This window comes from Rhipicephalus microplus, chromosome 3 (assembly GCF_043290135.1).
Source record: "Rhipicephalus microplus isolate Deutch F79 chromosome 3, USDA_Rmic, whole genome shotgun sequence".
Lineage (NCBI taxonomy): Eukaryota > Metazoa > Arthropoda > Arachnida > Ixodida > Ixodidae > Rhipicephalus > Rhipicephalus microplus.
Window position 1 is genome coordinate 38,323,670 of NC_134702.1, and position 24,314 is coordinate 38,347,983.

Consider the following 24,314-nt stretch of genomic DNA (forward strand, 5'->3'; position numbering starts at 1 on the left):
GTCTACTGTATTCGAACTCAAACTCGCCTCATCCGGTATCCCTCTGACTCAGGCTCGTGAAAACTTTCCTGAAAAGGATGCTGAAGACAATAAAAATTTTTTGTTGTATTAGTAAACTACCATTTCAGAATTCCCGCACCAAAAACCATGACGTAGATGATTTTGACGGTGGCCACCGAGTTCTATGTAGCTCCTAATCTGTAAAAATGAAGTACTTTCGTCGTAAAATGAAGCCTGATCAGTGGCAAGCCTTCATGGTGGTACAGTCGACTCCCGATAATTCGAAGTCGCTTAATTGGAATTACCAGTTAATTGGAAGTGGAGTGGGGGTGCAGTCAGTTTTGCATGCAGTTCAACAGGAAGAAATTCTCGGTAATTGGAAGCTAGAGGTCTGAAATTTCGGTTAATTCGAATTTATTTTCAGTCGAATTCCCGGAGGAAATTGTGATGTTTGTTAAATTTCTTATTTTCGAAGTGCTAAACGACAATGCGTGTCCGACCGGCACCCAAGGGCATCGCAGTTGACCACAGCGCCGCCGCTCAAAGCGTCAGCTGATGGCATCGCAGTTGCATGCAGCGCCCCAGATCACGAAGCGGCTGCTGCGGTGGTTCTGGTTCCGGGCCTCATTGATCTCGTTACGGTCGTGTGCGGACTCAGTGTTTCCACGTGCGACGAAGCTCCACGTGCATTTACTATGGCAACTCGTGGGCCTTATCTGACGCTTGACTTGGCGTCTTGTACAATGGGGGAAGAAGACACAAGTGAGCTTGACGTTGATGGTCTCCTGCCAACTCTCAGCGACATCCCTTTCGAGGAGTACATTGCCACTGACACTTCAGTAGAAACGTGCGGTGCACTGTCGGACCCTGAGATCATGGAGATGGTTCGGCCCAGCGAGCCTAGTCACGAAACTGAGTTTTTCGCGGTCCCCGTGAACTTCGTATTAACGAGAGTCGGCTGTATAGTGGGTGCCATACAGTTATCACAATTCTCAGGCGCGCAGATCCTGTTCGGCCAGCTGTGCGCATATATGCGTGCCTGTCCATGGTGATAAGTGGACGGCATGCGCTATGCCATCGCAAAGGCTTGCCGCTGTTCAGGTATCATTTGACACCAATAGTACACTGTCATCTGTGGGTGCCCTAGACCTACCGTACGAAAAAGTTTCAGAAAATTCCATCTAGCCAATGTCGCGATTGCATATTCCTGCAAATATAGTTACCATAGTGCTCATCGCATTGACGTTTATCAATAGCCAGTTTGTTGATGACCGTGTAGTTGAGTGTCTAAATCAAACATGCGTTGCGGGGTGTCATCAAGTGACGTTACTAATGCACTGGCAAAACTGCTATGAAGACAGTGAATACTACCCTGTTAAAAAAAGTAAATATACATATATGTGCTTTATTTTTGTGCATATTTTTGCTGTACACTACGCTAATTGATATTCTTTTACCTTCCCTTCACAATTGAGCAACATTTTATTAAATTAGAAAATAAAAAAGAACATTATTAAATTCCTACCTACAAACTTGGTAATTTTCAAAAGCCACGATACAAACTTAGTAATTTTCAAAAGCCATGACACTTTTTATTGTACTTCTTGTGGGATAATTATTTGCTTGCTAGCTTGGAAGCATCTGAAAACTCTGAGTTAGAAACAAGACTCGTGCTTCATCTATACTTGGTAATCTTGAACTTTGACAATTAGTGTGTATGTACAAAATGAAAAAAGTATTCAGTAATACTGCACTTAGTGTCTCGGAGCAAATGCATGGTTCTCTCGTTCCAGCGCTAATTTCGTTCATACATTTTGCAGAATAAGAAAACAAAAGTATATTGAGGATAACGTTGGATTTGATCCCAAGATGGCAGTCAAGCATTCTATCCTAGAGCCACCATTGTGATTGAAATGTTAGGTTGGGCAAGGAATCATGTTAACATGTGGTGTCATCGGTTGGCAGATTCAGAGTGGCCAACGAACTCTGCGCCAGAGCACTCCACTCTGGCGGAGGGCAACAGAATGTAATCTGCCAATGGACCACATGCACTCCTTCTGGAGCAAATGGCAGGGTCGGAATGGAATGCGATGTGTGCGTCTTGCATAAGTGGCCACGCTAGGCACAGCGACGCTACGTTAACAAAACGCGTGCTTCGACATTGTAACATATGTATCAAAGCAAGCGGGCAACATTGTACATGCCACGACTATATAAAAGCATGCCACTGATAATAAACGTCACTGGTTGCCGAGATGCCGACGCACGTGTGCAATCAATCTGATACATGGTGTCAGAAGTGGGCCAGCCGCATCGACGCCCTTTTCGAAAGCAATGGCTGAGCTTCCGCCCCTGGAACCACTGCGGCTTGGTGAGAACGTTCCTGGAAACTGGTTGAAGTTCAAGCAGCGTATACAGCTTTACTTCGCCGCCACCGAGCAATAGAAACCACGCACCAAGGCACAGAAAGCAGCGAGTCTTGCCAGACCAGAGGCCATCGATGTGTTCAACACCTTGAACATCAGTGAAAAAGGCAAAGTCGACTACGACAAACTGGTGGAAGTCTTCCAAGCTTACTGTCCGCCACAAACCAACGAGACATATGAGAGGTACGTGTTTCGCAGCAGAGTGCAAGTCGATGGCGAGCAATTTGAGCAATTCTACAGAGACTTGCAGTTGAAAGTTAGGAGCTGCAATTTCGGCATACTGCGTGCGTCCATGCTACAAGACCAGATAGTTTTTGGTACTACAAGGAAGTGTCTGCGGGAAAAGCTGTTAGCCAAGAAAGACTTAACTCTCGAGATGGCTCTAGAGGGAGCAAAAGCAAAAGTTGCATGCAGCAAAGTATGGGACGAGGAAAGAAGCGTTGCCGCCGTAAAACACAAGAACAAATTCCAGTATAGGTATCAAAGTAAAAGCAGATGCGGCTTTTGTGACAGAGTGCACAAAGCTAGGCGATGTCCCGCATATGATAAAATCGGCATGAAATGTAACAAACCAAACCACTTCGCTATGTGCTGCAGAACGAAATCGTCAAAGGTAGATAACGTGGACCAGCGTAGTGATGAAAAGTGGGACAGCGATAGCGATTTCGACGTGCCCAAATTTTCGTGGCTGGCAGCAGCAGAAAGATAAATTCAAAGCGGGACTGGCTGGTTGCCACTCGCATACTTGGCCGTGATGTAAAGCTAAAAGTTGACACGTGTGTTCAAGCCAACTTAATTCCCCTTGGTATATTCGAGACATTTCCCCTTGGTATATTCGAGACATTGCATTTTAGACAGCCTCCATTACCAACAAAAGCCATTCTGCAGAGCTACGAAGGGAGCGATATCAAACACTTGGGAAAAGTTCGGCTGGTTGTTCTACTAGGATCCCAGAGTCACTGGTTGAGTTCTTTGTCCTAAAGAAAGGAAGGCAGGCTATACTAGGGCTTGAAGCCAGAGAGCAGTTTGGTTTGGTGAATGTTGACCACGTTGACGACGTCAAAAGTAAGAGCAACCTGTCTAAACGCATACAAACCCAGTTTAAAGATTTGTTCACGGGTATCGGCAAGCTGCAGTGTGAATACAGAGTGACCTTCAAGGACGACGCCCTGCCAGTGGCGGCGCCTGCAAGAAGGGTTCCCCTCTCACTACGGCCTCAACTCAAGGAAGAGCTGGACTGCCTAAATGTAGCTGGTATCATCACGAAAGCTAGAGAAGCATCCGACTGGGTGAGCCCAAGAGAACGGAAAATTGCGTATTTGCATGGACCCCTGCAACTTGATTCGGGCGATAAAGATGGAGCACTTCCAACTGCCACGAAAAGAAGAGATTGAGAGCGAACTTGCAGGCGCGAAATATTTTAGCAAACTGAATGCAAATAGCGAATTAGATCGAATCCCGCTTAATGAGAAAACTTCCCGAATTTGCGCGTTCAGCAGCCCTTTTGGGCGTTACTGCTTTCTACCGCTGCCATTTCGGATAGTTTCGGCACCGGAAGTTTTTCAGAGGGCGATGACAGAAATATTTGACAGTCTGCCTGGCGTGCGAGTGTACGTAGAAGTTTAATTTGGGTAGCCATGCTAGAAGAGCATACCGAGAGGCTGTATAGCACTTCGAACGCTGCACGAGCCGCAGGCTTAACTCTTAACTGGTATTAGTGCACGATGGCGACGTCACGAATATACTTCATGGGTGATAAAATCAGCTCTGTTGGAAGCGAACCAAAAGACAGCCTAGTGAAATGCATCATGGCGTGCCCAACACCGACAACGAAAAAAGATCTGCAAAGTTTTTTTAGGCGCTGTGAACTACTTTTCTAAGTACTTGCCGAACTTGGCCAATCGCACCAAAGCGCTAGGTTCCTTGCTGCGAGATGACTTCATTTTTTAATGGACAGACGAGCATGACTGAAAATGGAATGTCATACGCGACATGCTTACAAAAGCCCTGTTTTTTGCAATTTATGATGCTTCACTGCCAACAAAGCTATCTGCTGACGTATCGGCTTTCACTCTAGGAGCTGCATTGTTTCAAAGGCAAGGGAAGAATGGCGTCCAATTGGCTATGCTTCCAAAATGTTAACAGACATGATTGATATGTGGGGTTTAACGTCCCAAAACCACTATATGATTATGAGAGACGCCGTAGTGGAGGGCTCCGGAAATTTAGACCACCTGGGGTTCTTTAACGTGCACCCAAATCTGAGCACACGGGCCTACAACATTTCCGCCTCCATCGGAAATGCAGCCGCCGAAGCCGGGATTCAAACCCGCGCCCTGCGGGTCAGCAGCCGAGTACCTTAACCACTAGACCACCGCGGCGGGGTAATGTTAACAGACATAAAGTGTAGGTATGTGCACATAGAGGAGGAGGCCCTGAGCATTGTTCTTGGGTGTGAAAAGTTCAGCGAGTTTGTTGTGGGCAGGCAGATAGTCATAGAAACTGATAACAGCCCTTTGCTAGCCATTTCTAAAAAAGGGCTCGGTGATATACCGCCAAGACTGCAAAGACTTTTCTTGCACATGTTAAAATACGACTATCAGTTGCAGCACATTCCTGCGAAGAAGCTGATAATAGCAGACATGCTTCTGCGCATTCAGGGACAAGAATTGCCGGGTGATTTTTCTGAGGACATTGAAATTCATGCTCTAAGCATCTTGTCTGATCGAGTGAGACCCAAAACAATGGCAGAACTAGCTGAGGCTATCGCAGCAGACCCCGAACTGCAGATTGTGATGAAAAGGCTGGAAGGTTCGCAGCCCATTGAAGGTGAACTCAAAAGGTGTGCAAATGAACTATCAGTTGTCAGGGGCGTACTGCTTAAGGGAACGAAAGTTGTGATTCCCACTTCAATGCGCAAACAAATGCTAGAGCACTTCCACCGTGGTCACTTAGGCATTGACAAGTGCAAAACCCAAGCACGGCAGCTCATTTACTGGCCTAGAATAAACGATGACATAATTAATATGATAGAGCGGTGCCCTTCCTGTCAGTTGCATGCGTACAGACAAGCCGGTGAACCATTGCTTTTGCGGGATACACCTGATCATCCACAGGACCGAGTGGGAGCAGACTTGTTTGAATATGCCGGAAGACATTGCATCGTTGTGTATGACTCCTACTCAAGTTTTCCAGACTTTGAGGAGCTCCAAAAAACTACTGCAAGAGAAGTAATTAAAAAGTTATTGTGTATCTTTGCTCGATACGGCATACCCAAACAGCTTTGCACGGACAGAGGGCTGCAATTCACCGCGAAGGAGTTCAGAGATTTTTCTGAGATATTTGACTGCACATGTTATTTCCAGTCCATATTTTCCTAGATCAAATGGCCTCGCAGAGAAAGGAGTCCAGGTCAACAAAAGGTTGTTAAAAAAAAGCAGGTGCTACAAGCGACTTCTGACTGGGGCTAATAAATTACCAAACATCGCCACTCGAAGACGGCAGGTCACCAGCAGAGCTGTTGATGCACCAAAACCCTCGTACACCACTCCCCGAGTTTCAACATTCTACAGAGTCGTAGCTCGTGAAGCATAGACAAAATATGCAAAAAGGCACGCGGCTGACAAGAAGACACTGTCAGAGTTATAGACCATGACTCTTGGCGCTTAAGATAGTGTGTCTACGTCCGTACTTGGTTTGCACAGAAGAGGGAAGACTGCTGCGAAGAAACCGCCGAGACCTCAGGCAAACAGCTGAACCTTTCAACGAGCAGAAGACGTCCCTGGTGCATTTTTAATCTGAAAGCAGTGCGACAACTGAATGCTCACCAGAAAGCAGTGCCACCTTGTCAAGGGCGCCATCAAGAAGCAGCGAGACATCTGCGCGCGTGACAGGGGAAGGATGTGATACTAGTGGAGGTCCGCCCTTTGAACACGACAACTCATCGTGCAGGAGGGAGGAAATTACTCCAGCAACGCTTCCGGCACAGCCTGTCTCCGAACGAGCAGGCGCAGCCCTTCAAGCCCCATTATTCGCAGGTCAACGACGGAGAAACGACAGTCTTGCCGTCTGAACTACGATGAACAATTTCGACAAACCAATTAACCTGTTAAAGCCTATGTTTCGTTTAATTGTAAATAACAACGCTTCTGTTTGTAAAAAAAAAAGAGCATGTAACATATGTGTCTAAGCAAGCGGGCAACATTGTACATGCCACGACTGTATAAAAGCATGCCGCTGATAATAAACGTCACAGGTTGCTGAGACGCCGACGCACGTGTGCTATCAATCTGATACAGACGCGAGGTGCAACTGACGCGACCGCATCCGTTGGCGCACCCAAGGTTGACATCGTTTTGAAGCACAGGACGCTTCGACTTCCGGTCGAATCCGCCAGCTTTCGCAGAATAGACAAAGTTGCTCCGTGGAGTGGATCTCGCGATGGAGGTGCTCCAGATCTGCCAATGGAACATACAGGGAGCACTCTCAATCTGCCAATGAAATAGACCTGCTCCGCATGGCGCAGAAGAAATTATTACTGGAAGTGCTCCGAATCTGCCAATGGATGACACCAATGGTTAATATAGCTTGGTAGAAGCACAAAATAACCGAATGTGGCACAGTGCGAAATATGTAATTACTCGTTTTAAGATTCTGACACATTACGAATGGTTCAGCCATAATTTATTGTCATCAGCTGCAGCAAGGGCAAAGTGTACATGGTGCCTTACAGATGTGTAACAGGCGCCTCGCTTCTCTGCTGAATGAGAAATAATGGCATAGTGGGTGCTTCTGTACTTCTAAAAAATGCCATTAATGACCTAATGGGTACTTTGCCGCTCTTCCAGCTTTTGCTGCAACTGTGTTGCGCGTTCTGCGTAAAGTCTGGCATTTCTTGTTTAGCTTAAGCAGTGTATACTTTCATTACTACTGCATTGCCTACATTCCCGAATTTAAACGTCAGTGCTCATTTTTGAATATAATTGGCATCAGAAGGCATGGCATATGAGAACCGAATATCTCAAGCCTGAGCCCCTTTCGAATGAGCACAATCAACAAGAGTTTTAAAGATGTTTTTTATTATTGGGACACACAACCTTTAACAAAGGTGTGTAAAAAAAAGATGACACAAGTGTTTTTGTTACAGAGTGAATACAAGACTTCTCAGTGCTTCATTGAACGAAGGTATCAAGATAATTGTAGTGCTCGTCTTACATGAGCAGTTGTGATATCACGTAGCAGTCTCATGCCTTGACGAGAGTCCCAGATGTTCACATAACAAAACTAGCATTGGTATTTGTCATATTAACACAATGCTGGCTTGCTTACTTTAGCTGTTAGTTCCACCCACATAAAATACTGTATGTGCATGTTTCAAAAGTATTTTTGTGCTCAACAGCAAAAGTCAACATTTCATAGCCACAATGCATGCAAGTACAGTAGAACATCGCTTATACATTCCCACTCGCACATTTTCCGGTGTATGTTTGTGGCATTTTTGTATTATAATTCACCTTTTGCACATTATTCCCAAAAGGTTCCCGCCTGATTTGTTGCATGGGTTGAGGAGTTATGTCTATTTAATATATAGTTTTGAGACGTGAAATGCCACACGGCCTTCCAAGTGCTTTAAAGTGGTCTGGTTCTGACACTGGTGCGAAAGAAACACCAGACTGCCATCAAGATATCTTTTAAGCCATAAATGATCAATAAACTTTTTGAGAACAGAACTGCATGCATTGCATCTGTTGCTTTACTTAACGGCACCTTTCCACCCCTATTGTAACCGCACGTTCAGGTTATGTTTTGCAGCTACCTTTTTTTTGTGTGTGTGCTGTCAAGTGGGAAACATAGTGGCGTGGTTCTACTCCACCGAACTACAGTATGGTGCACTGTTTGCGCTGCCCGAGCGCCGAGTCATCATTACCCTGAATAGTTATCACACTTTCTTGCAGGCTTTTTTAGAATATTAAAGCTCTTCAATACAAGTCAACCTCCTGAACACACAATCTTCAGAGTTCTAAGCAGCAACCACCGAGTCACATGGCAGACTGCCACTGTCGACGTGAGAAGTGGTGGCAGTAAATTTCCCTTTGCCACAACTAACTCTTTCACTTGTCACCATTGCTTCAAAACTAAGTGCATGTAGTTACAGCCGAGTGTGTTCTAAAGCACACTGAAAGTTTATACGCAGCACAGCGTGCTTGTGTATAGTACTGTAGTACCTTTGCTAAAGAGGGCAGCTTTCTAAAAGTGTTTGCCTACAGAAATAAGTGGAAAAGATTCTTAACTTGAAACCTGCAGCGATGAACTTTCTTCTCAAGCTCATAGTCTTGATTTATCGGCTAGGTTTTCGTAATGCCCACTATATTAGAGTTTTGATGCATCGGTCTTCCTTTTAGGTGCATCTATTTGGTTCGAAGTAATCGCACATTAGAGTGAGATATGCTGCACACGATGCCTCTCTCCTTTTTTACGATTTCCAGCTGAAAATTGAACTTAAAGGCCTACATCTTGTCTTTTAGACATTTCAGCAAAAAAAACTGTACAAAAGTAATTCTGGTCACATGTAACTTCGAGGGCCCATCAGCACAGTTCAAGCAGTGCCAACAAGTAATTACCATGACAATATAGTCGAACGTTTGGGTTGTGCCCTGCGAAAAAAAAAAAAAAAACAGCTGAGTGTCGAACGAAAGCTTGTGAGCTTTCCTTTTTTCCTAAAGGAGACAGTGCTGCAGCGAGTAGCTGAACGCACCTGTGAAGTACCTGTATCCCACAGCATCGCAACAATGCGGGACGTTTCCAGTGAAAAGAGTACTAGCCATCACCCACAGAATTGTGCCTTAACAAAAATGAGCGTTTCATTATAATCGTGACAAGGAGGAGGTTCTCGAAGAGTGCGGGTCAATACGACTAGAAGGGGCCATTTCACATCTCGCACCAATGCTTTCAAACTCCTACTAAACTGGATGATTGACGTTCACAGACAAAGGCATGGCCAGAGAGTTGACGAAAAGCACTTGAAAACACATTCCGGAACACGCGGCTCTGCAAAAATTGGGCAGGCCAAGGCTAGATGGTGGGAGTACACCGTGTGAAGCATGAGTGAGATGGGTTTTTGAAGCGACAGAGCTGAAAACTACGCAGCCCCCTCTCCTTCCTACTGATTTAACCAAAGCCTCAGTAACACCGAAAGTTGGGCGAGTTGGTGATTGTTCATGATTACAAATAAGCAGCGCACGACGTTTTACACAAAGAGAGACGATAGGGAGCAGCGGTGTCCCTATCGTCTCTCTTTGTGTAAAACGTCGTGCGCTGCTTATTTGTAATCATGAATAACCAAAGCCTGTTCTGTCTTATCAAACATATGTGTGTCATTGTTTTGGTTACACAGTTCTAGCCATTTGGGATGCCGCAAGACCTTGCACGATAAAAATGACTTACTTTGGTGAACAATTTTGTACTTTTGGCTTTACAATATTCTTTTATGAGTACACGGCACTTGCATTACACACTAGCAACTCCTTCGATGGAGCTGTTGCAAAGCAGGCGAACTTACAAAATCCGTTGATAAAGCTGCATGATCATCTTCATTAATTCGTGTCATTGTCAACAAATACAAAAGCATTCCCATGCAGAAAAAAATATTTAACAGCGTGTTAGAATCTGCTAGGGGCATTGATGTGTCATGAGCGAGTGTGCTCGCTCATAGCTCATGTGTTGTTAGGATAAAGCTATGGTATTTCATTCAGCCCTCACAAATAGACACACAGCGCATCTCGGTATATTGCGCAGCAACACCATTTATTATTGACGAGCTATGTCTTAAACAGTTGTAACAAGTGCTCATCTGCGAACCCCATTATCACCAAAACCAAACGCACAGCCAGTGCAGCTGTCACGTGCATTTACAGACATCACCTCAGTTCATCTCCACTTGTGGCACTGCTAATTGCAGTCCTCAATATTGCTGAAAATGTTACACACCGAAAAATCAGTATGACTTAGCAATGTGAATCCTACAAAAAACTGTGCTGTTTTCACCGGAAGTGCAATCGGGCATCATTCGCGGCGTAATACTTTCTGCATTCCCAAGCACGTCAGCTGCTTGCTTTGAACATTTGCAGAGTGCACGAACAATCAGCTTTTGACTGTTCGTGTCAACTGCAGCTCCGAATGTACCCTGCCTATCCAAAACATACCGATGACACATGACACCAGGTCTCCCCTGAACTGGAACACCAAAAACTGTACTCAACTGCCCCAGAGGAATGCTCCAACGTTGACACTTAAAACAACTGAATGACAAAGAACAGGATAGAGATCGGAGTAAATCAGCCACGTGTGTTAAACCAAGCTTATATGCAGCGGAGCTGGCATAAAGCAAGGATTCCTTTTGCATGGTTCTATTCTCTGATCACCACTTGTGACAAACCGATTCGGGTGACAACATTGGAAGATGGCTGAGGAAGTGTAAATAAGAATAACATTAAAATGGGTACAACAACATTATCCAGACGGCCTCTTACTGTACTACCACCACTGGGCATTTTTAGCATGCATGGTATTCTGGTTTGCATACAAGCATTTGAGGAATGCTTGTTTATCGCCGATTGTATTGCCATCTAGCATTATATCATGCCAAATTATTTATACTTTAATTTTGGTATGCAATGCTACACTGTTAATTATATGAAGGAGATTAGCAAAACCATAAGAAGGGCTTATCTTGCAGGTCCAAAAGTTGGTCTACTCTCTATCCTTTTTTTTTTTAATTAAACTGAACCACGTGATAACCTACGAAGCTTTCACTGTGCAGTTAGCATGTTAAAAAAAAGAAGAGAAAAAAAGAAACCTGTGTTTCTTGTACATACTAACACGTTGTGCGTAAATCGTGACATTTCATTGCAGCTTGCCAGCATATGTCGGTGCAACTGTATTGGAATGTTACAGACTGCCTTTAGCTTTCAGCCTTTTGATTTTTTTTTTCTCCCCTTGTGTAAGCTGAAAGGTTTTTAACTCGATATTACCAACAAACCAATGTTTTTTCCTGTTATTAGCGGCATCGTATATATTACCGCATTAATAAACTAGCCGTAGGATAGTACATTAAGTAGTAAATTAACATAGTAGTACCAGCAGTGCCACAATAGTCATTGTAGTTTCATACAGTTTGCACGCTCACTTCAGAATATAAGCTAATCCTTCTTTCTTACATGAAGTTATCGACACATTAACTCATTGGATACCAAAACTTTGCATGGCGAGAACTTCATTCTCTTGAGAGGAGCTGTAGACTGCACGACAATATTCGGAATCAATATGGCACCAAAACAGTGTACACACTAGATATAATGATGCGGCAATAAAAGGCTGAAAGAAAAGGAAAAAAAAATTGTCGTCCCTGGGTGTCAAGAGCAAATTGTTTTGTACTCATTGTATGACTCTATGATATAGGATCTTGGCAAGGAACCCTGCCAACAATGTGACTTTCAAGTAGTACCACGTTTCTGCCTGCTATACTTTCGGCAGACTGTACTTCCACACAAATTGGTGGCACCAAGGTTAGCACAATATATAAAAAAGAACAAAAAAAGACTGACAAAAAATACAATGGCATTAGTGCTAACAATGTTAATTCCCCGTGTGAAGTGATTAACAACACCGCAAATGGAAGTGTGTCTCAGCAAGTGGTGGCAGCTGAAACGTTTGCAGAGTGACGCGTTCAGAGCACACGTTGAGTTGGCTGCGTGTGATCTTGTAAGCTCACTTTAGTGGACCTTGTTGTGCAGTGGCAGTGCTGGGGGAAAAGAAATGAAAGAAATTAGCAACGAGCGCAACTTATTCATCAGAACAGCAGAAGTATGAAGGCATGTAGATACAGCTATGAGCAGTATAAGATGGAACACTGAAGTGACCTGTTTAAAGTTGATAGCAGCTAAAAGCAGCGGGCAAGCCTAGTGTTCATGACGCTAAATGCTCAAGCCGAGAGGTATCTTTGGCAATATGTCACATTTATACATATACCTACATTACGAGTAATCTTTGAATAAATAATAATTTGGTGTTCCAGCTCACATTGCCCACAATAGCCCATACCTTGCAGCTTTTAAACAACAATACAATAATTCTGGCTTCTGTTTATTAGCTAATGAGATAAAGGCATTATTTTTGGCACCCTTACCCAGAACATTGCAAGTTTATGGCATAATAGGAAATTATACTCTGGTTAACACAACAACCAAATTTTTAGCCCGTATGACCCATCACATAGAAACGGCAATCTTGACACGAATTACTGCAGCAGGTTCAATGCATTTGTGAAAATTCGAGCTTATTAATATGTGGGCGAAAATAGAGGCCCACAAATACACTACCGTATTTACTCGATTCTACCGCGCCCTCAATTGTAACGAGCACTTGGTTTCCATGACTAAAAAAAAAAAAAAGTAAGACATCGATTGCATCGCGCACCCATTTTTCTCGTTGGCCTGCATGATCACACTACTCGGGAAAAACGACTCCTTTCGAAAATGTCCTCCATTTAAATATGAGGTATGGGGGAAGCTTGTGCCCATCGGACGCGCAACAGAGCATTGCCGTCACTCTACTTTTACCGTGGCCCGATGTCAGCACGCAGACTTGCTTCGCCCCCTTTTTCTCAACGGTTGTGGTGCCAAGCATGTCGAAGTAAAGAGGCGTCTGATCGGCATTTCCGATTTGCCCAAGTAGGCAGCCGTTGTTGTGCTGCAAGTTAAGGACGAACCTCTGAAAGCTGTGAAGCTTTTCATCGTACTCCTCCGGAAACTTTTTGCATATGCCTGTTCGCCTTCGGAAAAAAAAGCCTTTTCTCTTCATAAAGTTAGTTTGCCAGCACCTGCTCGCTCTAAACTGGCTCTGCTAATGCAGAGCCAGTTTTTCTATGGCTAACTGCATAGCCCTTTTTCTATGGCTAACTGCATTAGCCCTTTTTCTATGGCTAACTGCATAGCCCGCACTTGGAGCAGTTCTGTCGTCACGGGCCGCTGTGCCACTCGCTGCTCAATCTCATACTCACCGAGCAGCTCTTTAATTTGCGGAAACCGACCCTGCTGTGGTCCACTGAAGCCTTTGCATGAAGCTTCGCTGTCGACAATCTTCTGCTTTTGCTTCCGCCAGTCCCGCATGCACGTTTCAGGAACTCCGAACGACCGTGATGCGGCCTGATTTCCGTCCGTTTTTGCACACGCGATGACTTTTCTTTTAAAAGCGGCATCGTGGTGCACTCTTCAAGTTTTTGGAGTCGGACCTTCCATGCCATCGATGCTAATGCATTACAATATGACGAACTCCTCAGCACACATACGAAGTGCCGCACATGGGAAACATAGGCAGAAATGGCCAACGCGTCATGCCGACGCACGTAGGGGGCGGCCATTTTGGAAATGCCATTGGCACTAAAATGACCGTACTCATTTTTTTTGCGTACTCGATTCTAACGCGCATGCGATTTATGAATTCGCTTAATCGGAAAAAAGATGCGCGTTAGATTCGAGTAATTACGGTAATACAGTTGAAGCTTGTTAATTCAGATTTCAAGGAAATGGAAGAAATGTCCAATTTAATTGAATGCCAAATTTCAAAAGTATTAAAACAATGAACAAATGTGTACTAAATCAGTGCACTTTAATTTCCTTAAAAAATGTGCAAGTTCAGTACTTAAGTAGTGTAAAAGTCACAATTTTTGTCATTTGCGACTTCGCAACAACATGACTGTGGCTCTAGATTCTCGCTGCTTAATTTTCACAAAACGTGCTCTAAACAACCACCATCAAACCACCACATGCATGTGATGATAATTTCTTGCGGTGGCAAAGTGAGACATGACAGGCAAGTGATCGTTTGTCTATCAAAATGTAGCGAGTTCTACGTCACTATGTGGACCACAGCCGATTCATCTTTATCTTCAATAGCTTCCAACATGCTCAAATTGTGCAACGGTGAGAATGGATTTCACAAATTCAAAATGAAGCTAGTGGGGGCCGCATCAGCTGTGGACAAAACTGTGGTTGCTAACAATGCAAACGTAGCGTCCACACAGTTGTGAACCATGCAGTTGTGGGTGCACGCACGCAGTTTATAAGCAGTTACGAAAGATTGCGGCAATAAGAAAACCTCAGCTTTTTGATGCCTTGACCTCAGTAGCTATGCTGAATAAACACGATCATAAATAGTGCCCACACTGTTCAAATGAACTAAATAAGAACAAAAACGAGACAAGTTTGCTACTGTCACTGAAGCTCTGTTCGTAAACGGCGCGATTGTGGATGGAGATCACATCTTTCTAAAGGCCTGCAGCCATTTTGGTTGTCCATGAGCACCGTCTAAACTCCCTAGCACTGCCACTTTTTTGATCGCTCGGTGCGCTCCGAGTACATCCAAATGAACCAGGCTGTGGCGAATATGACCGTCTCACCACTACTATAGTGTCGCTAATGATTGTTTAGAATAAAAACCTGATATAACGAAGCTATTTTCACGTCAGATGAGGCTTCGTTGTGGCAGAGTTTGACTATTTTAACCAAATTTCCTCTATAGATGTGGCCTACTCACTCGGCAGCATCTCCTTCAGTCTAGCATTTCAGCGATCAAGTTCTTGAAGCCGTCTATGTTGAAGCGGAGCAGGAATTCCACGTGAGGAGGCTTTCCATGGTGCCACTTTATGCTAGGCCTGCGAATGTGGGGAGAAATAAAAAAAAAGCTCGAGCCAAACATTTTTCCAAAGCAAGAAAGGTGTCCGGGGTAAAAAAGTACGATAGCTGGGCTCGCTGTCGACAACACTACTACGAGAATGCTTTGCGACAATCGCCTCATTAACTATGTGATAATGTCATAGTCGGCACATTTAAAAAGAAAAGCTGTACCGTATTTACTCGCGTAATGATCGCACTCGCATAATGATCGCACCCCTACCCCTAAATTTTGTCGTCTAAATTCGACTTTTTTTTTTCCACGTAATGATTACACCCTGAGCTTGCCGCATCGACATGTCATGTGCCAAGTCTAGCTGAACGCGCCTATCATTGTTTCTGTGATCTGAAAGCGGGCATCACTATGCTAATGCCGTAAATTTACCGATTTAAATGAAAGCATTCCTTATTTAGATGGAATAAACTGTTTTGATGCGCGTGACGTACTCACAACCTCCATAACTGACGCAAAGAAAAAAAAATGCGTTGGCCTCGCTCCACAGAGTGCTTTGCTCTGTCAGCCGCCATGTTAGTTTTGATATCCCGCACCGTTGCAGCGGCGGCCGCCTGTTGGTCGACCTGTGTTCATCCCGCGGCAATGTTGTTTTTTTTTTCCTGAGACCACTTTTTTTTGTGTGCTTTGTGATCATCTGTTGAAGCGCCATTTCACCATGGGGCGGTATGCGAGCTTTGCTGCCGCATTCAAGCTGAAGGCGCTTGACTATGCGCTAGAGCACAGCAACTGCGCTGCCGGCAGACATTTCGGCGTCGACGAAATCCGGATCTGGTATCGAAAAAAACAGCCCGACATGCTCATGGCTACTAACAGCACGCGATGGGCTCTCCGCGGACCGAAATCTGGCAAGTTCCCTGACATAAAAAGGCAGTCCTCGAATATGTGAAGAACATGCGCAAGGACGATTATGCAGTGTCATTAGATATGATACGGACGCAGGCGTGCACAGTTTCCCAGAGGCTGGGAATAGCCACAAAGGACTTCCGCGCCAGTTCCGGCTGGACGACACACTTCTTGCGGCGGAATGAACTGTCGCTGGCCTTTCCAACGCGCTCGACAGAACGGAAGATGACCCTCTGTGGGACAGTGAAGACACTGCGGGTTCCGACAGGGAATCGTGCGGTGACGACACTGACGCCAGTGATGCTTTGGAGTCTGAATGAATGTTAGGGGGTCATAGAGGTAAAAAATAAAAGGGCAGTGTGCCATGCATGTAGCTCCTGCGTAATGCGTGCAATTTATTACAAAGGCAAGCCTTAATTTACTTTTATTTTTGGTTATGTTCATGATAGCTACCGTAAGAATTCTGATTAGCGACTTTTTTGCGTTTCCGGTGCTCAGAATATTTTTTGACGGAAAATTTACCACGCGTAATAATCGCATCCCGAAGTTGGAGTCAATTTTTAAAAAAAAGGGGGCGATCATTATGCGAGTATGTACGGTACTTCGTCGGTAATTTTTCGTAAATACAACTGCTATTTCTCACCATCTGCCTCACTTGAACGGTATTCAACACCCCTTTGTGTATGCTGTGATGTGGAATTGTTAAAACTTTTGCGCAATGTAATTGCCACGTCTCATTGTACCTCGTTTTTTTTCCCCCACTAGGCCTTCCAGCAAGCGTAACTTCCACAAACCGAATTTTACCCCCTGTTGTGCTTGTACTGACATTTTTTAACCATAGCTTCTTTCCCTGCGCTATAGAACTATAAAATTTCATACACGGCTACATTCGTTTACTCTCAGAGACTTAGAGCTTTCATTGAAAATCAGCTGAAACATTAATATCGAAATTGTTGTAAATACCAAATTGTTGTAATATTGTTGTTCTTGGCCATCATTGGTTTTCTTTATTTTTCGTTTTGTTAAAATTAAAATACCCTGCGTGCACTGCACTACAACACAACATGCATTAGTTAGCCTCTTATGGGGCTGCAGTATTTACAAACAAGTAAGTAATGGTTACATTACGAAACTCTATGGGAAATCAATCTGCACCCACCTCCTGTCGACAACCAGCATTCCACGTGTTGTGGCTCCATGAAGCTCCACCCAAGCGGGATGGCGTTCGCTTTGGGTCACGAGCGAAGGTTCGAGCACCGATGCCATGGTGATGAGGTCACACGACATAAACCCTTGCCGCTGGAGCACCTCCCGCTGCCGCTGAGCCGGGTGCTCGGTCATGGCACGCACTAGCTGCGCCGTCGTCGATGGTCCGCCCACCCAGTTTTCGAACCAGTCCTATGACACCCACATAACGTATGATTGGCACACGTGCAACTTCCACTAAATGCAAAGGCAGGGATAGTGCTAAACTCAAATTAACTACCGGTGCTCGTCTGTTACTGTACCACAAGTAGTTAATCATGTTTGGTCCAGTATTGTTTTACCACACCATACCACACCATAGTCTGCCACTGTCTTATATATCTTATAGACTTAGTTTCAAAGTTATATATTTTAGCTATTTCTAGTGCTGACACTTTACGAGCGCATTAGGGTCTGGTTGAGTTCAAACTGGTTCACAGTTTACTTTTGTTGTTATCACCGTATAGTAGACCTGGTAGAACGTGTAGCAGAGCAGTCTCGCGACTCCCGATTCATTCCAGTTATCTCATTTAGGTCTCAACAGCATCGCTATAAGCGAGATCTTGGACAATCTGCATCCATTACAAAGAGTACGAGAGTAAACCTATAGGAAAAGCCTTAGCAAAACTCGGTCAAAAGCTGTTTTTGGAGACCAAAAGTTTGGTTCACCAAGCTATTCTTCAATAGGAGCTGTCCCACTTCGCTCACTACCTTTGCCAATAACACGCTCAATATTGTGTTTGGCCAGCAGCAGTACCTGCAAACAGTTCTGGACAAAATATTCCTGAATACAGGCCCTACAAACAAGGTAGGCACCATCTCTTCTCACCCAGTCCAATACGTGGTCCTGGCAAGGTTCGTAAGTCACGATCCTCGTCTTGCACTCTGCCTCGCTGAGAACAACACTGGCAGCCTCAGGGTCAAAAGTGAAGTTGAACTCTCCCGTGGGCGTCTCATTTCCTCGACCTGCAAAAGAACGCAAACCATTATGACTTCTGTTGCATTTTCTTCAGAAGCCCAAAGAATATGGCTTTATGGCAGCATGCAGAAAAAATTTGGAAATATAAATATGCTTTAAGACAGCTCAGCACTATGCATACTAGAAGCACTCGTCTCAATTGAGGCAGATGCTAAAACCGATAATTTTCTCGCACTGTGGGCAAACAGTTATACAAATCAAGAGTTTTCTTCAGCTAGAAGCTCAGATGGAAAGATGACAGACAACTTGACACAAATGTTCCCAGTGACATTATGTTCCCAGTGACATTATGACACAAATGTTCCCAGCACTTTAGGGCCCTGGCTTGTCATTCAGTTATAGATCTCTCGTGACATGATCACGCTAACAATCAAGTGCTTAATACAGGCCTAAACAAAAGTAGCGATGCTCAAGATTGGGTTAAAATTAATGAACGAGGTATAAAACATTATGATTAACAGACATAGCCAAGAAGTAATCGCAATCATTAACTTAAAATTACTAAAAATGTTTAGGAAACGTGCGGCTCGCTCCAGGGCTGCACAAGAGGGTGCCACCAACTTGCTGAGCTACTGAATGCTCCTTCCACTGGCTTTTCTACAGCACTATATCTTAAAGGGGCCCTCCAGCACTTCTGAAGCACCTATTTTAGGGGCGAAGCTCCTTATAGCAGCACCCGTTCGTCCCTCGTAGCCGTTGCAGTATGTAACAAGTATAACATTTTGACCTCCAAGGTGGTGCCGGTGAGAGATTTCTTCTGTGGGTTGTTGAACAATAAAAGATAGTGCTCAATGTACATGCCAATGGCTGCTAAGGGGGAATGAGAGACTGGAGAATTCGGCTTTTAGTTAACACGCACGCTGCGAATTTTTATTGTTCAACAACGCACAGAAGACAAGAAAGGGTTGCTATGTTATACTCGCTGGGCGTAACCTCCCAGGTTTTAGAAAAGTTTAGCGAGCGTCGGGCCGCAGTTCCATGAATACAGTGAACTGCGCCTCCTCTCATTCAGTCCTCGAAATGTCCGCTGGATGGCGGTGCTTATATAAGGAATATATGATGAAAAGATGCGAGATGATGGTACTTAGAGTGTAGGTGGACAAACGGACACACAGAGAGATGCATGGACGAACGCACGGATGGCTGCACGGACGGATGGACGGACGCAGGAGCGGATGCATGGACGAAAGCAGGGACGGACGCACAGATGAACGTGCGGATGCACGAACAGACACACGCACAGACGGGCGGATGGACACACGGGCGGCCACACAGATGCACGCATGGACGGACGGAAGCAAGAACGAATGGACGGACGGATGCTTCGCCCCACTATCCATCATTCACTCCATGGATATGCTGCCATTTTTTATTTGTGTTTTGCTTAGAGTAACGGCTGTGGATTATTTTGGCATTGGCCTAAGTGCCGACAACAAATGATTTAGTATTTAAATCACGATGTGGAATCGCTGCATTGTTGCCGACCGCACCAGCCCGTAGTGACGCTCGCCAGAACTATTAGTATCGGCGAAAATGACGACGCAGGGCACAGGCCGTTAGAAGCGATCGTGGAGTGGAATTGAAACTGAGGTTACTAGCGCGTTTCATTTTTCTTTTGTGTGCTTTTTCGTTTAACCCTGATCAGATGCGGCTGCAACAAAAAAAGATCACTGTGACTACAAAGCACGACGAAGACGCTGGCTACCATTCTGCCTCTGGATTTTTCACTTGTGTGGGTCGGATGTCCATACAAAAGACCTCTCTCTCCTCCCTCTTGCTTTTGTGAGCTGTCTTCTTCTGCATGTGCGGTAGGTTCTTGATTGTTGTTGAAGGGGTGCAATGCACCCTTGTAGTTCGTCATGTGGCTCACCAACCAACTCACGAAGGGTCAACAACACTTCACTGCCCTGGTCGTTCCACAAATTCCCTTTTCAGAATGAAATAGGGAAGTGACACGAAATGTAAAGAAGAGCAGAAAATACCTCGCTTCGAAGTGCCCGCTTACATTCTGCAAGCCAGGCGTCGGGCAGCGGTTTTGTTACTGTGGGACCGATGTCAGCATTACATTGGTAAGAACGAGGAACAATGGCGTGCAAGCTTCCCCTACGTACTTTTCCGGCTTATTTTATTTGGGGAGATATCCGACGTCACGGTGAGTGAAATGAGGTCAGGTGACCACGCAAAAATGAAGTTGAGGGTGGCATTTTTTTCTTGTATTTTGAACTTTCTGAATTGAGCAACTTTCAAAATTTTCTAAATTGAACAGCCGTTATCACTGCTGTTCTTACTGCATTATTTCGTTCGCACTCCAGTCTACACAACCCACGAATATAAAATGGGGGGTTGAACAGTGTTGGAGGGTGCAACCTGACAGAACTCGCAGCAGACAACACATATCTCAACTGCCGTAACAAGCTGGTAGTCGAGAGAGCGCAGCAAAAAGCAGCGCACATGTCATACACCCAGTTTACCAATCTCCATAACAAGATTCTGCTTGTGCCAGGGAAACCTTACATGATTACCGCAAGCATTGGCATCATCAACAGTTTGATAATAATAGAAGTGGGAGCATGGGTGCCTGTGTTACGCACTTTTTCAGGTTTCACAGTAGTTAAGCTGCATTTAGTGCAGCATTTAGAACTATACAAATTGCAACACTATCTTTTTAATGTACAAGCTTCAAATCATTATACAAATTCTAGTGTTTTACTTGCCAGAATATATTTATGAGTTATGCCATCGTGGGAGACACCACGTTAATTCTGAGCACTTGTGGTTCTATAACATCCGCCTAAATGTAAGCACACAAACATCATTGCATCAAGCCCCCATAAAAACGTGGCCATTTTGGTCGGAAATCAAACCCACATCCTCGAGTTTAGCAGCGTGAAATCTTAGTTGTTAAGCTGCTACAATGGGTAGTCGACAAAGTAGATTAGAGCAATGAAAAAATAACACATAGAAAAAAGAGCGTCCATTGTGTTTATGTCGCTCTAATCTACCTTATCGGCCACGTGAGACCTCCTGGCCCAGCAATCATTTTGCAATAAGGTGCAAAAGTGGTCAAGTTGGAGTCGGTGCATGCCTAAAAAACCAGCACAAAAACAGCAGAGAAACACCAAAAAGGCCACGGGACGAGCGCTGCCGAACTACTGGAGTACACTGAACAAAGCTGGACACACAAAAGCCAGCACCATGAATGCCCAGAATTCTCGGTTGACGTGGAAAAGTTTGTTAAGCAGAGTTAACGAAAGCACAAAAAGCACTTTCATAAAATGTAAATATACAGAAACTCGCAGTGTTCCTGCTAGTTTGCTAAGTATGTCTACCTCATAAACTCGCACCTTTCAGCTCATTGTAGATGATGTGGGTGCAATACTTTTTTCATGACGCTCTTATCCTGACTCATAAACATAAAAGGGCCTGGAAACTCTAGAAGCCTTCTTTACCAAAATCATGTGTGATAACTATATATGTGAACATTCTGTTTCTTTGAAGGTTTGCGAGGTACACAAAATTAGTAAATTTTTGCATGTGACTCAGAGTCCTGGGTATACATGCTGTTTTTTTGTGCGTTCAGCTTTTTTCAATAAATTTTAGCTGTTAGCTGCCCTTCTTTTTCTGTTTGGGTCTATCATTTTCGGATTTGTTTCTCAGATATAATTTGCTGCTAACCTTCGAATGTCCCACCCATAATGACCAACTCCTTAAGGTTGCTGAGGAATGTGGGGTCGAGCCGCTGTGCAAGAGCCACGTTGGTGAGGGGACCCAGGGCCACGAGTGTCAAAGCACCAGGGTGCTTTTGCACCATGTCGACCATGGCAACTGAGGCATGTTCCAAGGGGGTATCCAGGTCATCGGTTGGCAGGAGCCACTTATCCGAGGCACCACCAAGGCCGTCTTGTCCGTGGAACACAGTGCAGTGCATGGTCTTCTGAACCAGTGGTCGGTTGCAGCCCTGATAAACTGGAATCTATAAAAAAATACAGTGCAGCAAAGCGTTCGTTTATTATAAGTAGCATGCAGAGACGTTAGGAAAGAAAAATTGACAACAACTTGTCAGTAGCATGAAGCCACAAGAAAATCCCAAAATGCTTCGCAATATGTGTTTGTGTTGTCGATTTCACCCTCGCACAACCAATGACTTCTAAGATCAATTGACAGAGTGACTGCCCCAGAAAGACATGAATCCCAAGTTCAATACCCAAACTAGAATGAATTTTTCGGCAACTAAGAAGCTTTCTACGAAACCCGTAAGGATTTTTTTTTTGTGGCTTCACGATACTAAAAGGTGGTTGTCAATGTTTCTTCTTTAACCCTTTTGCCATATAGCAGGATTCCAAAGAACTGATTTTCATAAGTGCACAGATGTTATCAAAGATTCCATGTTGTCATAACTTGAATGTCAAAATGAACCACTTTAGTTTCTTTGGTTCTAGCACAACCTGAACCAAGGTGCTAGTGCATTAGAAATTTGCATGCCATGTTACTCCTACAACCAGGGAAGTTACAACATGAAACCTGAGATTAGTGACATCTCTGGCACTGTATTGATTTCCTCGCACTGCTTTTTGTTGGTCACACAATGCGTGTTAGGAATCGTGTTATTTTTTTTTTTTAACAAAGGGGGCCGCAGGTACTAAATGCCTATGTATAGCGAGGAGCATTCTGTCTACAAATAACATGTTCTTTTTTTTTCTCCCTGTCGGTGACCACATTGCACAGCAGCCCTCTGTGGATAACAGCCGGTGTGACTATTTGCATATGAATATGCCATCAATTGGCCTGAGCTCTCCTTGCATGTGATTACGACAGGAGCCATTTTGTCATGACTTCCTCGTGACCCTTTCGGTTTGATGCAAGCAGAGTCCTTCACGGTATTAAGGGACTGTGATGCAAGGAACTAAACGCTTTTATTCGAACGCACAGAACCCGGAAGCGTCACCGAACAATCTAGCGTCTTGCGAAAGGTTTACGAACCTGGAGTTGCTTGCGATGGTTGAGAATACGAAGGACGTTTGTGTACACCTTGGAGAGCTCCACGTTGCCGGCCACGCAAGTGATCGCGAGGACCTTGCACTTGGCGGGATTGGCGAGCGCCAAGAGGATGGCCAGGGCGTCGTCCACACCCACGTCGGTGTCGATTATTAACGTTTTCTCCGGCATGTCACCCTTTTCCTCGATAGCCTGCGAGGAACATCCGGATTAGCTCTTACTCTCACAGTTCAAGTGGGCACTGCGCGCCGATCGACGCTATCTAAAACGCCGGAAAGAAGAACTGCGTAGTTTAAGCACCGTCAACGAAGAAAAACTACTCCCTTCTGGGCAGAGGAGGACAGAAGACAAGTACTACCACTGAGATGCCCGCTTTAAAAAGAAGCTTGAAGAAGTTACAAAAGCGCGACGTTAACTTACGTTCAGGATCGGGTCCTCTCCGCAGCACCGCAACAGCTCGGCGTCGTAGCTAAGGGAACAGACAAGTGATCTTAGCCGGCAACCTAGACTTCAGACACGCGCTCAGAACCGCCAATGAAGACCGGTGCGTCGTTTATAGATGGCACTGCGGTCCGCGACAGCAGCTGTTTAATGTCTGATCGCGCAAGCTTACCTACACAAACTTTCCTTGGCTGCACGGAGGAAGTTGGCTGCTTCACGCGCCATGTTAGTTGATGACGTTGTTGATGCCGATGGGGGCGTCAGAGAAAGAGATCTCGTTTGAGTTTTTCCAGAGCCCCCAGTTTCTCATGTCAAGCGTTCTCACTACAGCGGCCGTGTTGGAGAAAAGGCAGCGATGCAGCCGAAATGCAGCCGAAGCGAAAAACAACCTTAGCGGTAAATGCTACCTATTTTGCGTCGCTTAACTTGTGTTGCTTGTGTATTTCATTTTCCCACACCATTTTCCCGCCACAGCTCGAAGCCCGCTCATCGCCAGTCTTTCCGGCGGGCGAGTTATTTTTTTTTTCTTTTGTTGTCTGCCTTCACCGCGTTGCAACACAACTGTTAACGGATGGTAAAGGTGTTCACATCGAGACAGGTTTGTTCATACTCAGAGCTGTTGCAGCTTGGAAAATGCGAAT

At 44.8% G+C, this 24,314-nt stretch overlaps 1 protein-coding gene across 2 annotated transcripts; it reads right to left on the bottom strand.

The window, feature by feature from the left end:
- Nucleotides 1-7,482: 7,482 nt before the first annotated feature.
- Nucleotides 7,483-23,993, bottom strand: LOC119176547 (inosine-uridine preferring nucleoside hydrolase-like). 2 transcript variants are annotated; one of them, XR_012894229.1, is made up of 9 exons: nucleotides 23,846-23,993; nucleotides 23,653-23,701; nucleotides 23,218-23,424; nucleotides 21,913-22,210; nucleotides 18,088-18,224; nucleotides 17,173-17,411; nucleotides 15,018-15,135; nucleotides 9,772-12,225; nucleotides 7,483-9,604 (listed from the first exon to the last, which is right to left on the bottom strand). XR_012894229.1 is itself a non-coding variant. In XM_037427895.2 (8 exons), the coding sequence occupies exons 1-7, from the start codon at nucleotides 23,896-23,898 to the stop codon at nucleotides 15,033-15,035; spliced, it is 1,086 nt and encodes a 361-aa protein (XP_037283792.2). In that variant the 5' UTR covers nucleotides 23,899-23,993; the 3' UTR covers nucleotides 7,483-12,225; nucleotides 15,018-15,032. The 2 variants fall into 2 exon arrangements, 1 of the variants encoding a protein (XP_037283792.2); XM_037427895.2 differs by having other exon boundaries at nucleotides 7,483-12,225.
- Between the last annotated feature and the right edge of the window lie 321 nt (nucleotides 23,994-24,314).